The 18,287-nt window shown below is 34.5% G+C and overlaps 2 protein-coding genes across 3 annotated transcripts in view; both read left to right on the top strand.

Moving 5' to 3' along the window:
* The window catches only part of Fbxl4 (F box and leucine-rich-repeat gene 4), a 33,946-nt gene extending 26,055 nt beyond the window's left edge, over positions 1 to 7,891 (top strand). The window contains exon 12 of the mRNA XM_069819982.1: positions 439 to 7,891. Coding sequence (XP_069676083.1) covers positions 439 to 583 — 145 coding nt within the window. The 3' untranslated portion in view covers positions 584 to 7,891. The remainder of the gene's footprint in view (positions 1 to 438) is intronic.
* Positions 7,892 to 12,872: 4,981 nt separating this feature from the next.
* Positions 12,873 to 18,287, top strand: part of LOC138695727 (protein chiffon-like) — a 56,056-nt gene continuing 50,641 nt past the window's right edge. For both annotated transcript variants that reach the window (XM_069819872.1, XM_069819862.1), the window contains exons 1-2: positions 12,873 to 13,470; positions 13,645 to 13,760. In XM_069819872.1, the coding sequence (XP_069675973.1) occupies positions 13,428 to 13,470; positions 13,645 to 13,760 (159 nt within the window). In that variant the 5' untranslated portion in view covers positions 12,873 to 13,427. The remainder of the gene's footprint in view (positions 13,471 to 13,644; positions 13,761 to 18,287) is intronic.

Below are 18,287 nucleotides of genomic sequence, written 5' to 3'. Positions count from 1 at the left end.
ATAGGGGAAAGTAGGAAGGGAAATATGCCCAAACTACCTAACGTTGAATGAACAATGATGGCTAATGGGAGAGAGATGATCACGCCTTACCCTTCCACCCTGCTTGTGTGTTAAGCGTATACTCGCGAGTCAAGAAATGGCGACCACTGCTCTAGTGTGTACTTAGGGTTTACCATTCTTACAAAATAGGTGATTGCTTCAACAATTTGACATATGTAATAGTACAGTTGTGACTGCTCAATATGGATTATAGAAGAAAGAACACTAGAATAAAAGGACACTTTGGTGAACTTTCAAGATAGCTTACAAACAGAAACTAAACACATTCTATTCTAAATCTGATAAGTCACTTTAGTAATTAGTTTTGCTTTATTTGCTGGATTTGATGGTTGTATTTAGAAATCATTTACTAATAAATTATTTACTTTATCATATTAGGTTTCTAACGAGATGCAGCAAACTTCGGTTGTTGGACGTCAGTTTCTGTGACCAGGTTCAGGACAGTGAAGTGGCGTACTGGCGACTGGTTTTCCCCCATGTCAGCATTAAGAGAAGCTTCCAACACGATATAGTCACTTGCTAAATTCCATCTTTGAAGAAGTGCGTGTGTTGAGTTTTATAGTATAATAATTGTATTAGAAGTACATGACATATTTATTTATAGAATTTGAGAAATATTATTCATACAACTTTATAAACATAAATATTTATAATAATTTACGTATAAAATAAAAACGTGCCATTATACAATGTACTTAATTTCTTTTAAGATTTCCTTGAGTAGATAGTAATAATTTTTTGTGGAAAAAGTTTTGGCTGTTAAGCAAGGAGGATTGTTAACTCAATTTGAAAATCTCTGTGATTTAAAATGTCTGAAAAACTACAGTGTATTTATTGACGTGTATTCTGGCAAAAATGTTGCCTTTTATGTCGATCACAGTCTAGACTTAAAGTAGTGTGACTCCCTGTTCGTAAAAATTATATCTTTGAAAACAAATGAATAGCGTTTATATTTTTACACATATAAAACGAATATTCTTTGTATAAAATTACATTTTACATATAAAAGAAATGTTAAATTTATTTACATATATAGGGTGTTTCCGGGCTAGTGTTACAAACTTTCAGCGATGATGGGGAAGGGCACATGTATCAATTTGAGATAGGAACCCTGGTCCGGAAATGACTGAGTCTAAAGTTATAAGCAAAAATAGTTGAATGGAAATGAAATAATTTTATTCCTCTGTACACCTTATTTGTATGTATTTATCTGTACATCTTACACATACTGTATTCATCTGACGTTGTTTACGTTGTCTACTTACAGTATTCCATTCAGTGTGCTGTCTGAGGGGTGGGGACAGGAAACTACACTAAAGCAATGCAGATAGCATAATGTGTAACGGACATGGTCGGTCCTGATATGCACGTCTGTAGACAGCAGTGTATGTGTACAAGTTGCAGTGTCCAGTCGATCAGTCCTAGTGAAATGGAGGAGTACACGAGAGCAGAATTTGCAGACCTGATTTTCGAATACGTATAAGCCAATGGGAACAGTAGACAAGCTCACAGATTATATCGGGCTGAGTATCCACGTAGGAGACATCCGGCCCATACCATCTTTCCACGACTGTTCCAAAGGTTAAGGGAAGGAGGGCACGTGGTGTGAAATTACAATTCCATTTTCACACAACTATTTTTGCTTATAACTTTCGACTCAGTCATTTTCGGACCAGGGTTCCTTATCTCAAATTGATACATGTGCCCTTCCCCATCATCTCTGAAAGTTTGTAACACCAGCCGGGAAACACCCTGTATATTAAATATAAATACAACTGAAATAAATATCTTTTAAGAAAGTAGTTAAGTCTAGAAAATTGAATCATTATCAGGTATTACATCTTCCTTATGGACAATGATTATATTAACTGAAGTAGATAGTATGTAACCTAGTTTATGTGAAAAGAAAGACAACAGTGTAATAAATTTTCTTGAATGTTTTGCTTTATGACGGAGAATGGATCTGTTCATTTGTTCATTTTTAAGGTGGAGATTAATATACAATAGAAGACCTCCTCGGAATAAGAATGTAACCAACAAAACTATAATTCATGTTTCAGGAGAAGGGAAAATAATTTCAGGGGCATATTTCATTAGGCCTATATTTACTATCACAACCATTTGACTAAACAAGGATACAAGTTTATTCAGCCAACGAAGGCAATAATTTATTGTTATAAATAAATGATTTAAAATCACTTTTTCCATTTACATAACATATTTCAAGAATCTGATGTTACGGTACATTCTTTTTCTAGGGAGTCTTCAATTTTGAAATATCATAATATTACTTCCTGTATGATAGCATAGTAGTATATTGTTTAGGTGTTAATTTTGCTGATGAATGTTATCCTATATTTGATTTTATAGTTTTGTCTATTAATATGTGTAAGAGTTTCTATGTTTTTGATTAGACGGTCAGTTCCTTTTCTAAGGCAGCGTAACTGTGACCATTTAGGAATGTTCTAAAGTACAGGATCTCTCTAAAGGGTATAATTAAGAAGCTATAACTGTACTCAAGATATAGCTGATGCTAAATATGCCATGAAATGTATATTCTTATAAAATATCATGTCAAAAAAAATATATATATAAAGTTTTTATCTATATGTCAGCAGCTAAAACCAATTTAAATGAATGTTTTTGCAACATTACGACAGAAATTAATGGTCATTAATCTGTGTCACCACAGATTTAAAATGCCGTTTTATGACTGAAATTCTATATTTTTTTCTGTTTTGAACAAAATGTTAATGAAAAATCTTGTCAAAATGTCAGTTGTCAATTTTATTTTGTTAGACTTTTATTGCACTTTAAAATAGGGTACTGAGAGGTTTATTGTGACATTCCTACATAAACACATCAACAGAAGTTTTGCATGCCAAAAAATGTATTCCACGTCACCTCATTTACTGTTCCCTCTTGATACATGGCACTATTACATGTTTAATAACATTTTGCCAGTGAGTCATTTTATAAATGTACTCAAGACAGAAATTGATACTAGTGCTAGATTTATATATTGTGTACTTGTGTTTTCAATACATAGGCGTGCGTTTTTCAGTCTGTGTGTGTTAATATGCCTCGTGGAACTATAATGTTAATTAAAGTGATGTGTCCAGGATATGGCGAAGATATAGAGAGAGCCACTATGTGAATGACAGATTTCACTGCCTGCAATTTGCAGCTCGTAAACATTCCATCTTCACTGCCAGGGATTTACCTACAGAAGAGTGATGGGTACTATCGAATATTTTTTACTATCAAATGCATGTTGGTAGCTGAAATTTACTACAAAAAAAATATTCGATAGTTTCATTCGTTTTCGGTAAAGTTGTTGTTGTTGTTGTTTTCTAATGCCTGGCGTTTGACAATAAAGTCATTTGACTTCTTGCACTCCAATATTTTTCAAAGATATTATCATGACCAGCCACTGAAGCACAGATTTTGAGGTGTTCCGAATCCATTTCTTGGTTTGAGTTGCACAATGGACAGTTAGGGGACTGATATATTCCAATTCTATGCAGGTGTTTGGCCAAACAATCATGGCCTGTTGCCAATCTTAATGCAGCTACAGACGATTTTCGTGGTAAATCGGGAATTAACTGTGGATTTTGATGCAGAGAGTTCCATTTTTTCCCTTGGGATTGAATTATCAAATTTTGTTTGTTGAAGTCTAAGTATGTAGATTTAATAAATCTCTTCACAGAGTAATACGTAGATTTAGTAACAGGTCTGTAAGTAGCAGTGCTGCCCTTCTTTGCTAAAGCATCCGCATTCTCGTTTCCCAGGATTCCACAATGGGATGGTATCCATTGGTAAACAATTCTTTTATTGAGTGATATTAATTCAGAGAGCATTTTAGTTATTTCTGCTGTTTGAGATGAAGGTGTGTGTTTAGAGATGATTGATAGAATAGCTGCTTTGGAGTCTGACAATATAACTGCATTCCTAAATTTATTGATGTGGCATAGAAGATTCCTGAGACATTCACTTATTGCAATGATTTCACCATCAAAACTTGTTGTTCCATATCCGAGAGATCTATAAAGTGAGAAGAGACAGCACGTAACACATGCACCGGCACCTTGTTCTCTGGAGATCAAGGATCCGTCGGTGTATAAATGAAGCCAGTTTTGTGGAGGGTACCTAATATTAATTGTCTCGAAAGACAATTGTTTCAGTATTTCAATGTTTACTTCTGATTTCAGTATTTCTTCTGTTAAATTTAGATTATATTCTATATTTAATAGAGTTAAAGGATTTGGTTTAATTTGTAAGTTTTCTTTTAAATTCGGGATATTGATTTTCTGTTTTAATTCTTGAACAATGGATATGAAACTTTTTTGAGTTTTCAATCTACAGAGAGGACTCTATGAATGCCAATTGTTTCCTGGTAATCTGATAAGTTTTTCATATTGAATCAGTGCTTTTTCTTCTATTGTCATTTTGATGCTGTTAATATTAGTGAGGAATCTCATAGAATCTATTGGAGTTGTTTTGATTCCACCAGTAATGAGTATGAGAGCTTGGTTTTCGGTAAAGTTGATTAGATGGTTGATTTCTATTGCCCAGCTTGCTGGAGTTCGATCATTTATCATCTTGATTCCAAATAGTGCAGTGCTAATCCTGTTGCATTTAAACTCTGACATTTTTGTATATAATTCAGGATAATCTGTCTTATGTATGAAAGTATAATAGATACTGTATTCTGCTGTTTATTTTCACTTTAAAGTGTCACAATTTGTTGTACAAATTTTGCTGTATGTCTTCCTGGATTATTGATTTTGACGAATGAAATAATAATAACTGATAGTTTTTGGGTTGTTGGATTGTTGTACCTTTTTTCGCTAGGTAATCTGCTTTTCATTACCGAGGATTCCGTAAGAGACGTATTTGCATCATTATAGCATTATTTACTTACAAATGGCTTTTAAGGAACCTGCAGGTTCATTGTCACCCTCACATAAGCCTGCTATCAGTCCCTATCCTGTGCAAGGTTAATCCAGTCTCTACCATCATATCCCACCTCCCTCAAATCCATTTTAATATTATCCTCCCATCTACGTCTCGGCCTTCCCAAAGGTCTTTTTCTCTCCAGCCTCCCAACTAACACTCTATATGCATTTCTGGATTCACCCATACATGCTATATGCTCTGCCCATCTCAGACTTCTGGATTTAATGTTCCTAATTATGTCAGGTGAAGAATACAATGCGTGCAGTTCTGCATTGTGTAACTTTCTCCATTGTCCTGTAACTTCATCCCTCTTAGCCCCAAATATTTTTCCTAAGAACCTTATTCTCAGACACTCTTAACCTCTGTTCCTCTCTCAAAGTGAGAGTCCAAGTTTCACAACCATATAGAACAACTGGTAATATAACAGTTTTATAAATTCTAACTTTCAGATTTTTTGACAGCAGACTAGATGACAAAAGCTCAACCGAATAATAACATGCATTTCCCATATTTATTCTGCGTTTAACTTCCTCCCGAGTGTCATTTATATTTGTTACTGTATGCATTTGTTTTTTATTCTATCATTGTTAAAGTTAAAGAATTTTATTAATGGTAACATGATAACTAATTACAGTTAATTTGCAGAAATTTATAGATTACAGATTCTTCTGGATTTACAATTTCAATAATTTCTTCTACAGAATGACTAAACTGTTTTCGTTTCAAATGGTCGCAGAAATTCAATGTGTTCATTTTACATATTTTAAAGCCTCTTTTACAAAGCAGACATTATGCTGAATATTCTACCTTTTTCTCGAAATATTGCCAGATGATCTATTTCTTTTATTTATGTTAATAACACGAGATGCAGGAAATAATTACAGAGCTCTTTATATGAACTAGAATAGCTGAATCACTTGCACCTACAATCAGGATATGGGCCCTACTAACAAGAAAATCGCTGAAAATCGAATGATTTCTTAAACATTAATAGTCCGTGAGAAAATTACTTTCTGAAACTGAAACAAGACAAATATGATTCTAGCCCGCATTGGGCAAGACAAAGTGATATAAACACAGAAGAGATATAATTCTCTATGCATATAAGTATGTATGAAACATTATTTTGTCTTTTTATTCGTTAATGTAACGAGCAAGCAGCATTCGAATTGTTTTCTCTAGACTGTGGATTGGGAAACGAATGGATCTTCAGATACATTACAAAACTGTCGAATGAAACAGTGGTTGGTTTTCTTCTGATAGTGCCCATCACTACCACAGAGTGATTTCGCCAGAGTCACAGGACAGTATATTTCTCATCAAATGTACGCAAAAGGTTGCAGCAAATGGGGCTTCATTCTAGGAGACCCATAGGATGTGTTCCACTTACACTGCACCTGCAAACCCAGATTCATAGAAGAAACTGGACTGTAGTTCACCGAAACCTGGAAGAGTGGCATAATGTCTTACTCTGTGACGAAACTATGGCACCATTAAGACCTAATACAGGGCGCACTAGGGTGTGGAGGCAATCTGGACGTCTCCACAATACAATCATGTATAAGAGGTCATCCATTTCGTGGTGAATCTTTCATCTTCTGGGATGGAATCATGATGGGTTGCCAAACACCCCTAATTCCCATCGCTGGCAACTTGGAGATTCTATAACCCATTGCGTTCTCTTTTAGAATATCCATGGGAGAATAATTTCATTTTAGTGCATGGTAATAGTAGACTCCACTGTCATGCAGATGTCTTACGCTGCCTTTAACAGAATAATATCTTTCAGATGGACTGACATTGCTAAATCACCTGACATGAATCCTATTGAACATGCATGGAAAATGTTTGAGAGCGCAGTTATTCAACATCTACATCCACGTGACAGGCTTTAGAAAGATATTGTGGCAGCCATAGAAGAGTGGGAGAATTTGCTACAGATCTTGATCACCAAATGAGAAGCATGTTGGGAAGGACAGGGGAACTGAACAATGTAAGGAAAGAACATACTTCTTGTTAGGCACAGTGTTGAAAGGGGCTAAAGTAAAGACAGGGATAAATTTTTGTTGTTAGAACGAAGTGCGAAATGAAAGAGAGAAAAGTGTTGCAATATGACAAAGTTTTTTGGAAGGGGGGGGGGGGACGATATGTACACATATATACATATGTATATTTCTTTGGCGTAAATCTCTCTAATGTTTATGAACCAAAATTTTGTTGATGTGTTTATATTTAGAAGCTTCTCAGTTCATATAGAATGTACAGTGTTCGGCTAAATTATGTCCTTATGTCATATATATATAGTATACTATATCAAGCAAATACTCATTTTTTTGTTTTATTGGAATGAAAACTGTTAAGGTAAAGTTATTGTTTTAGTATTGAAATTAATTTATTCTTCTTATCAACACTTTATTATAATTGAAGACCTGAATTGACAAACATTCGAAGTCCAAAATTTACCAAATTTGACTTTTTTACTTGACATGTGTTTTGCATATACCACCATCCTGTAAAAAAGAATATATCAAAACCGACTCTGAGCCTGTGCTTTTGAATTATACAAATATTTATTTCAATATTCTTGCATTGCAAGCTCTTGCTTTCCTGAACAGTTTACGTCAATGGACTTGGGATGTTTGTCAATTCCTGTATTCAATTAGAGGCATTATTTTTTCGCATTAATTTTTTTTTTTTTTCCAGTTTCGTGGAAAGTAAATTATTTTTCGCGAAATATTACCTGCACTGCCTGTATCACTTTAATTTTGCTCTGTTTTTATTGAAATAAATGGTAACGAGCATTGTAAAATTATCATTATATTATCTTAAATTTTCCGGTAATGTAAATAAAAAATAAATACAATACAATACTTATAGCTTTATTTATTTATTTTTCATATTATCTAGTGGTACTATACTGGTAATTCACGAATTACTTAATTCTTACTTTTACTCTTTTGCATGAATGGATAGAAACTACCTGCCAGATATACAAAAGCTGAGATTCTTGGCAAATCCCAAATGAGTAAAATGAGATCTTCTTTCTAATATCTCACGTCGCAACATTAATGCAGCATATAAGCTTGTTAGTGGAAGTAAGAACACTAATAAAGAAATAAAATCATAAAAGTCAATTTATTCTGCACCTACCAATGATCAGTTAAAGAAATGTGTGATCTGATTGATGAATTTAAACACAAAGAAACAAATTTTAAAAAATGATAGCCTCGTCATGGTTATGTTAGGTTTCTTTCAAAATCATTCGGCCATTCCTGTATGACAATCTTGACGTTCCTCCCTTACACCACTGCCTAAAGGGTCACCTTACTTTCACAGTACAGGATGCAGATAAAGGAATATTGCCACTCACTGGTATATCCTGGAACTAGGGACGTCATGTTCTGTCCATAATTACATATTTATATTTTTGTCAAACTGGAATTTTTTTTTTTTTTTTTTTTTTTACTTCACACAAACTTGGAACAAAATTTGAAACTTATTTTCTGTGAATAACTTATAGCTAGAATTCCATGCTTTTCGAAAAATGAGTCATTTTCGCTTCAAATGGAATGTATCGCTGTAATTCGTGAAAATGTCGATATTTTAATAACCACAATCACATGATTTGTAAAGATACCTTCAAATCTCTTTAATATATTTTTTGTCGCGTTTATTGTTTATGCGAAAAAAGAGTGCCTCTAATTATAATCATTTACATTGCAATTTTAAACGATGGTTTAAATGTACACAGGTGATAATCTAAAAGTCTAAAAGTGGTGTCCACAATTTTTTTGAGATGATGATAATAATAATAATGGTAATAAATAATAATTTGTTAATAATGGAGAGAAACTCACTCCGGCACCAGGGATCGAACCCAGGATCCCCAGTTCTACGCACTGGGTGCTCTACTGCTGAGCTACACTGAGGCTCAACCCACAGCACAGGTTTTTCTCTTTGTGACCTGACTCCATGTTCAGCATATATTATCATACAAGGAGTGCACTCATATGAGTAACTTGTGTGGCCAAGTCTCCACAGTTTCTTTACACTGTTAGATGAATAATAATCTATGTAAAAATTATTAGTTTTTGGTCCTACAGAATTCTCAGTTATGAGATTATTCGTCTAACAGTGTAGACAAATTGTGGAGTCTTGGCCGCAAAAGTCACTCATATGAGTGCACTCCTTATATGAAGAACAGGGGCGATTTCTCAGGGCATGCTATGCTTGCTGCGCAAGCCCAATATTTTCGTAGAATGTGAATTTCCAAAATGGGATTACATACATTAAAATTTATTTTGATTTTTGGAATATTGTATAGGCATAATACCATCCGCAGGTTGCACACTGCAAGTATCGCAACACTTGGTCATTTCCTGGAGCTACAGGAAAGACGTAAAAATAGCGAGAATATGATGCGCGTGCAATTGTCTTCCTCTTTAGTCCGTCCTAGGCGCACATGCTTCTGTTATATTTTGTTTGAAGCTCTGATCCGAGAGCTACAGCAACGACTATTTAACGTTACACAGAGCAGTATTGACAGCGGGAATGTACATTTTGCGAGGGCAATGTAATAATTGTGTTAGGTGCTGCATGTGTTAGCTGCTGCATGTATTAGGCCTATTAATTCTTAAACTTTAATGTGAAGTATTGCAATGAGTTCGGAATTGTGTGTTATTGAAACCTTATTATTAAATCCATTTTCCCGAAGGACTATTCAAGAGAAGACAGACATTATAGAGAATATGTGCGCTCGTTCAGTGCAGCTCAATACAACAATATGCATTGGTTGGCAGGGTCGAAAAAACTAAATAAACTGTTTTATTGGCCATGTTTGTTATATTATATCGAACTTCTACATCTGATAAGCGAATATGATCCATGACTCATAATAATTTCATAATTATAAAATAAATTATTTATGTCGGTCTGATTATTTTTATTAATTATTATATCCTCCCATCTTCCCCTATGAATAAAAGAACAAGCCTAACTTTCGTGACCAGCATTCACCCCTGATGAAGATATATGTCGAACATGAAGTAAGGGGAGAAAGAGTCGATCTGATGTGGATTGAGCCTCGGCATAGCTCAGTGGTAGGGCATCCAGTGCGTAGAACTGGGGGTCCTGAGTTCGACCCCAGTGCTGGAGCAAGTTTTTCGCCATTATTGATAAATAATAACCATACCAGAGAATTCTGTACGACCAAAAATTAATAATCTTTACATAGAGAAAATAATAATAATGTTGATAATACGGTAATACTATTATTTTATAAATTACCATCAGAAAGGTACAAATTTTGAAATGAAGACCAGATATGATACTGTACATTTGATTTCTAATCTATGTAATATGTTCAGCAAAGTGTTGTAATATGTTTTATTAATGTTAAAAACGATAACATACATTGAAATTTATCATAAAAACACTATGTCTTATGTGCTGTGGTTTCTTTACAAGCGTTTTTTTTTTAATGTACAGTTCTGATAATTGAAAGGAAATATATACTCAAGTCATGAATTTGATTCAAAACGAAGCAGTACATTATATTATTACCCTCTGTTCCTGTGTGGAAGCTTGAATGTTTTATTTAGTAAGTTAAAGTTGACCTGGCGAGCAATAAAGTGTATGTTCATAGAATAAAGGGAAATATTTTATTTATTAATGTACACAAACATTTGATTTATTGATAAATATGATTGTAAATTAAGTCCCTATTCTAGTCTTTCATCTACACCCTAATATTATTGACGTCTTTACATTTGTTTTAACAGCTATATCATCGTGAATCCTGAGACATTTGTTGTTTTATTTTTAAAGCTCAATATAATTGCTACACTCCAAAAAAAAAAAAAAAAAAAAAAAAAAGACACTGAAAAGAGGAAATATACTGAAAAAGTTCTGCAGGTTACAGTTAGGGCGCAAATTCAGGTACTGGTATATTATACTAGATTTAGGGTCTCTGCACATACATATAATCATGTATGAAGAAGTATAGTATACTGTACTCTCAGGACTCAAGAGGATACACTGAGGCTGCTTTCTTCCAAACATTATTGTATATTCCTTTGCTGGCAATGATTCTAACTGGAAAATTTGTTATTGTTCCTAGTCATTGTATTCACATTAATTAGAGTTATTCATTGTCAGTTTTATGTTTGTAATTGAATACCTGCGGGGAAAAAAAATTTAACATACAAATTATAAATTTTACAGGATAAGAAAAATTTTATTTTCTGCTATAATTTTATTTGAAAATATTTGCTATTTTTTCTTTGCATTCCATAGTACATGTATAACATGTTGAATTGGGAGAAAAAAAGACTTTATTTTCTAAAACGAACAAAACTCGATCCTTGAAAAAATCTCCACAAAAATGAAGTCTAGTGGGAACAAGTCCGGCAATCTTGCCACCACACAAATGGATTTCTGTGAGCTTGTGAATTAACGATCGCCGAACGTCTTTTTGCAACATTTCACAGAAGCGCTAGAAATTATTTATACCTGCTTTTTTTTTTTTAAAGATGAGATATGACATTAGCGCTGCGATCGGAAAAACAACTGAATGTCACATGGTGTGATAGGCCTGTTGCTATGGTAACAACGATTGAGTTGCCAAAGTTACAGGTCCCACGTGGTGAGTACTCAATAGCTCTCTTGGCGATATTTATTGTACACACAATGCTAACATTGATACGTTTCGTTTCTCATTCTCTGTCGATTTTTGTATCGTTTTTTTTTTTTTTTTTTTTACCTTATCGTAAATTGTCAATGAATGTTTTAAAGTCAGACATCTAACGTCAATCCCATCAGCTGTCAGCGTGGTAGTCAATATTGGCAACATAGCGCTGTAGTTCCAAGTTCGGCCGCTGAACTGTCATGTCCCATTAAAAAAAAACAATTATAGAATAGTAGCACACAAATTACGCACGTGTTATGAACGCAGAATGTAGCAAACCGACAACACAGGAGCGCATCGCATAGCAGTAGCAGTGCAGCTGATTGAAAATGCTACGTTCTGATTGGTTCAGAAGGCTTGTGTGCAGCGTTATTCAAATTTTTCTTGGTCAGCGTTGCCAACTCATCAACTGTAAGTGCATTGTTACAACAGCTTGGGTACAGGATGCTATTGCGTGTCGGGAGTGTACTATAATCCATGGTACTGCCCTGTTCCTTTTGAAAACGACATTGCATTCGTGTGATCGAATGGACTGCAGTGGACCTTCTCCTGTACGTTCCACATCCGTAGATGAAGATCAAATTGCAATGAAAATAAGCCTCATAGCATCAATTTCAACAATTGCGACACGGGAGAAACATTTTTTTTCTCCCTTGGTCAAGGGCATGCGCTTGCATATAGTTCGCTGCGAGTGCATCCAACAAAACTTTCTGTTTCTCTTACTAAACGTGTAAGCTTAAACATCAATAAAATAAATGCAGTAGTTTCTGAGAGATGATTTTATCTTTTTTCACTATGCGTTTCCCGGACACGGTGTTAGTTTATATATTATTTTAAACATGATACATACTATCGATTTCGTATATTGGGGAAAGTCCTAATCGTTTATAAAGTTTATAGGCATACCCATATTTTTGTATTCGTTTTGAGTTCTCGTTTGATAACTTATTTGTCAACAACAGTCATTTATATTTTCCGCCTCATTCCTCCACTCCAGATAAGTTCAATGATTACGATTGGAATTGCGCAAAGCGATGTTCAGTAAATTATTTGGATCATTTTATTTAAATTTTTGGCGGTAAATTACAAGACTGCAATGGTGCTCAGTACGTAGTGATAAACATAAAGGTGTTACGAAATCTATTTTCATGAGTTCATATACAGCGGTTAAGTACAATTCTAACACAGAATGGTTCATTTAATAGCTGCAGAGTGAGGCTATTCCGCTTGAAATCAATATCATTCTGATTGTGTTGTGTATTATATATATACAGTATATATGTACACATACACACAAGTGTGCCGCTAGATCGTGCCACGGTGGGTTGTTATGGAAGGAGCGTGGCGGACAAATGTATATTTTGTATGTGTTATTTCACGAACATTTCATGGTTTTGTTAACATTCTTAAGCTATGTAAAACAAGTGTGAGATAAAGTGGTTATTTTAAAGTATTTTTAGTAGTTTAGTTACACGATTTGTCTTACGATAAAGATAAATTGCCACTGCAATTGACCTGGTCGTTGGTGGGTCACTGTAGGCTGTGTAATGGAAGTAGGAATGCCAGTGTAACGTTTCTATTAGTAAGTGTGATATTTTTAAATACAGTCTGTGAGACACAAAATGCGTTCATCCACGTATCCATTATGTAAACTACTCCGAACCGCTTTGTGTAAATCAGTGGGTTATTTTTTCGCCTTGAAAGTGTGTGTTTAAATGAAGGAATGTTATCTTCTTCTAAAAAAGAGAGGCAGAAGGAAAAAGAAGGTATATTAGCTTATGTTAATTTTCTTATCAGTTCTGTATTTTCTTATAATGCTATTTATTAATAAGTGCAAGCTTACCAGTGATGTTTTCTGTAGAAGCTAAGAATGTTACATTACAATTGGGCTGTTAACTGCAATGTTACTTGATTAAATGTACCGGTATGTGCACTTTCAGGTCGAAGTCAACATCGAAAATCCACAAAGCCTTTGCAGAATAAGAAGTTTTATCTGGATTTAAAAAACCACGTTGCTGCCAACAATCTTGAACAGAGACTGAAATCATTAGGAGCTGTAAGCATAATTTATAATGATTTCTTGTAATTTCTATCTTATAAGTACTTTGTACATGTAGGCCCTAACGACATTTATCATTGTATAAACTTTAGGGTATTTTGACCGTATAAAATATGGAAATAATACATTTCATGGTAATTAGCAAGGGACCGTCAGTCTTTTATAAGAGCATATGACAAGGTTAGTGAGTTAGATGAGGGGTATCTAAGTGACGTGAGGCCGAGGATCTTAAATCATTGAAATCCTTTCACATATTCCTCGGCCTCACGTCACTTAGATATCCCTTCAGCTAACCCACTAACCGCGTCACATACCTTGTAAAAGAACGGCTGTCCCTTGCTAATTACCAATACAAAGAAATGATATGATTTATTAATAAGAAGCAGTAGGCCTCTTAGCCTCAATAACGACATAGAGCATAGCCGGATGTTTTAATAGGCCCTAACATCCCCTGTGTCGGTATTTTTGGTGTGTAATCGCACTTTCGGATAGCTATTTTAAGAATTTTATAAAATCTTTGCTCTTTCCCTCATCACTATATTTATGTAGATATATTGAGGTTTTCGCTCTGGAATTGCTACAACGTATTATTCCAATGACACTCCATTATCAGTGCTCAGCAAGGGTCCCATCCATCTAGATATGGACCCGACATGAAGATTTTGAGTTACGGTATTTAACATTGGAATAATTAAAACGTTGTACAGGGCTAAAAAGTCAAAGTCTTTAAATCTTAAGTCTTACACTGCATGTGAACTTGTTTTTTCAATTCGTAACTAGTGTAAGAGCAAATAATGGTGTAGGCCTATGATTTATGATATTGTTAATTAACATACATCTTCGTTATTGTGAACTGTCACATTTCTGCATTCCGGTCACACTCTCTGCTCTGTTCACATTTTCGTTACATTACTACGGGATTTCTGTACTACCTACTATTTCTAGTTCATTGGTTTTCTTCTAAGCCCAAGTTTGTTCAGTCTTCTTATTGCCTGTTTTATGCATTTCGGTCTCACATTTTGAAACTCTCAAGCTAATTTTAATCACTGTTAAGCTTCAGTATTAATTACTTTTCTACAACATAGGCTACTGTGACATCTGTAACAGAGACATAGGCCTATTGAGTGAATGAGTTGTAGCATGACAATTTTAACGAGTGAATCATAGATCTGTTTCGTGTCCTTTGTGTTTAGGTACGATACTCGATTTGTCTTTCATTCGTAAATCGTATTTGTTGATGTCATCCATTCACGTAAGGGAGATCAGTGGCAACTACAATTTTAATTTAACGCAGTCGTTTTATTTTCGTGGTTATTAATATTACTAGTAAAGGGACCAGGAATGTTGAAGATACTACTACTCCAATTGATACCAAAGAATTTTGTATCAACCTGAACACTGGTAACTTGGAAGATATTAGACCTACCACAATAATGTCATAGCAATTGCATGGTATGTCAGAATATAGATTTCACGTTGGAGAATAAGAAAATTTTAGTAATATTACCTTTCCTTTAAAGACTAAACCGCATGATTATAAATAGGCTATCTAATTCCAAGGATATTATTATTATTATTATTATTATAACAATACTACTACTATTGGAAGGAAGAAAATAGGAAAGACTGGAGAATGCTGAGTTTGTAATGGTAGACTTGCCCTTGGATAGAAAACTTTGAATGAATTAATTATTACTATTATTATTGTCATTTTATTGTCTCAATATACCTCTAAAAAGGTAGGCTAATCTAATGCTTATAAAAACAAGTTGTTCGAATATTGTTAGCCGAAGATATAAACAATTTGAAACTTGGAGATGAGTTTAACTATTTTTGGCAGTACATTTTATCTAGCATAGGTAATCTAGCTATATGATGATATTATTATTTTTTAAACCTATATAATTCTCTGTTATGGTTATTATTTATTATTAGCGGATAAAAATTCGCTCTGTCACTGGGGGTCAATTCTACATACTGAGTGCTCTACCACTGAGCTATGCTGGCACTTCATCTGCAGCACCGGACCGAACTCTCCTTAGTTTTCGCCTTTCGGCTATTCTGCTTCAATTCTGCAGGAGTGCTCATGTAGATAACAATATTCTGTATTTGTCTATCCTACCTAGTAGGCTTTGTAAATAGCCTAGGTAGATTTTGAATGGATACCCTCACACTGTGAAATAGTAGGTAATGAGAAAGCTGACTTTCTGGCCAAAAAAAGAACAAACATAAGACAAACTCAAAATAATACAATCTCCTTTCATACCTCAAAAGTCAGGATCAAACACATAGTCCAGTCTTTTTGTAAACAGAAATTCCTGAAGAAAAGTGAAAGCAAACCTTGGAACATTCTGCTAGACAGTAATAACATCCTAGATTTACCATGAAAAAAGGCTGTCGCTATATTTCATTTAACCACCAGACGTAATTGTCTCACCTCTCATCTACATCGAATTAATATCTACCAGCATCCACAGTGCACCTTCTGTAGAAATCAGAACTCTATCATGGATAAAGAACATTTGCTACAGTGTCCAGCAATAAAGAAAATAGATGCTGATTTACCATCGCAGCTCACCAGATATTATTGGGATGCTTGCAGGAGAATGGAAGAAATCCAAGATCCTTAGCATTGGTCAACAACAACAACATAATTTGAAATGTTTAATTCTTCGTGTATTGATTAATTTGTTTTATTACGAGAGAGTAGTCTGCCAAAGGTCTTAAGTAGGCCTAATGTCATCTCTGCACACTGTAAAAAAATAAGTATGCATTACCGATATATACAGAGCATTCTTATGCAGATTAGTTTTTAGGGGTCATGTTGCATCCCCATATATGATGATAAATAGTAGTAGAGGGTGGAGTGGAATATTGGTCTGTATAGCAAAGTGTGAATGAAGTTGTCTCTGTGTCGGCATATGACCACTTGCCACCCATGAATGTATTTTGTTAGAGGCTCAAGTGGGACTGGTCTGCATAGGAAGGGTCTCTACTTAATTATGGGAAATAATAAAGTGCTTGTTGAATTACAATTTTTTCTGACTGCTAAAGTACAGTACTCAACTAGGTCTCATACCTACTTACCAAAAATAAGGTGGTTGGAAATCAGTTATGGATTCCTTTTGTCCAAACTTTTTTCTCAAAACAATAAGCTACACTACAGTCTATACAAAACTAGAAAGGTTTTGATATTAATAATAATAATAATAATAATTATTATTATTATTATAAACATATGAATGAATGTGAATATGTTACGTGTATGTAAGCGATAAGTTGTCTCCATTAATACCTTACAACCATTGATTTTTTTCATACTTGAAACCTAAATTCTTTTAAGACAATGTGCAGAAGAAACACTGCCGTAAAAAAGTTTCGCATCTTGAAGCGAAGTTTGCAGCTTTTTTAAAGTAGGATGCTTCTTCTATCGGTAATATAAATATACATGCTGCCGGATTGCATCCTCCTGAAAGGTATCTAAATTTGTCACTGCTTTTCTTTTCTTTCCCAGGGTTTCAAGTCGGGAAGGTCCATCCTCTTGCTCATTCAATTTAAATTTCTCCTTTCCTATTTTAACGATGATGTTCTTTCCTATTTTGAGAGCCTCTGCAGTACTATTTACCACCTGTTGTGTACAGGAATAAGAGGCACGCCATTGTCTTTTCTTTCTCCCACACATTACAAACCATTTCTCTCGCCTGACTTGTAAGAGGAGCACCTTTTTCGTTACTTCTAGACCTCTTGCTGTCCCTTGTAGCACTGCTTTCTCCCTTTGAGCCCATGGTTCGTTTTGTGCTGCTAACTGCAGCCGTGAAACACATGGACACTATAAATCGCGTTACAAATGCACTCACAATTAAATTTAAACGTATTCTACTTTCATCAACAACAAAATATCTACGAAAACAATAGCCACGACAGAACACAGTAACGAAGATTCAACACTTCCAGCAAAGCAACTGGCTACCATGTGTTCGCTGCGAAACAGTCGGCAACATCGCCTGTTGGCATGGTCTCTGATTGGCTAGTTTGAGCTGTTGCCATGGTGACACTTTGAAGCTGCTGAACTGTCAATACCTTTCTAGTTTTGTATAGACTGTAACATGGATCCCAGGACACTCATCCATCCCAGATGATAAAGTGAATTTTTTAACAAAAGAAGCCACACTATCACTAATTTTACTTCAGTTCTCACTCCAATTAAGGTGATGCGCTACTGAAATATGTAGAATTCACAATTTTTGAGCTAGAGAGGTGAAATTTTGACTGAATATGCATATCAATATAACCACACACTGTAAATTTCAATCTTTTCTCAGAAATGCTTTTTAAAAAATTAAACTTATTTTGTTTTTTGTTTTAATTTATCTTAATGGAAATTGTGTTTTTTTAATATATGTATTTTTTAACTCTAATTTTTTCTTAAAGGTAACACTGCATATTGTGCAGTGGAACATTAGTAATGCCCTACTCAAATTTGTTCGTTTGTAAAAAAAATATAACTTCTTCAGTATTCAAACA

This window comes from Periplaneta americana, chromosome 1, assembly GCF_040183065.1.
Source record: "Periplaneta americana isolate PAMFEO1 chromosome 1, P.americana_PAMFEO1_priV1, whole genome shotgun sequence".
Taxonomy (NCBI): Eukaryota; Metazoa; Arthropoda; class Insecta; order Blattodea; family Blattidae; genus Periplaneta; species Periplaneta americana.
The sequence above is the reverse complement of the archived record's forward strand: the minus strand, read 5'-3'. Positions and strand labels throughout refer to the sequence as shown.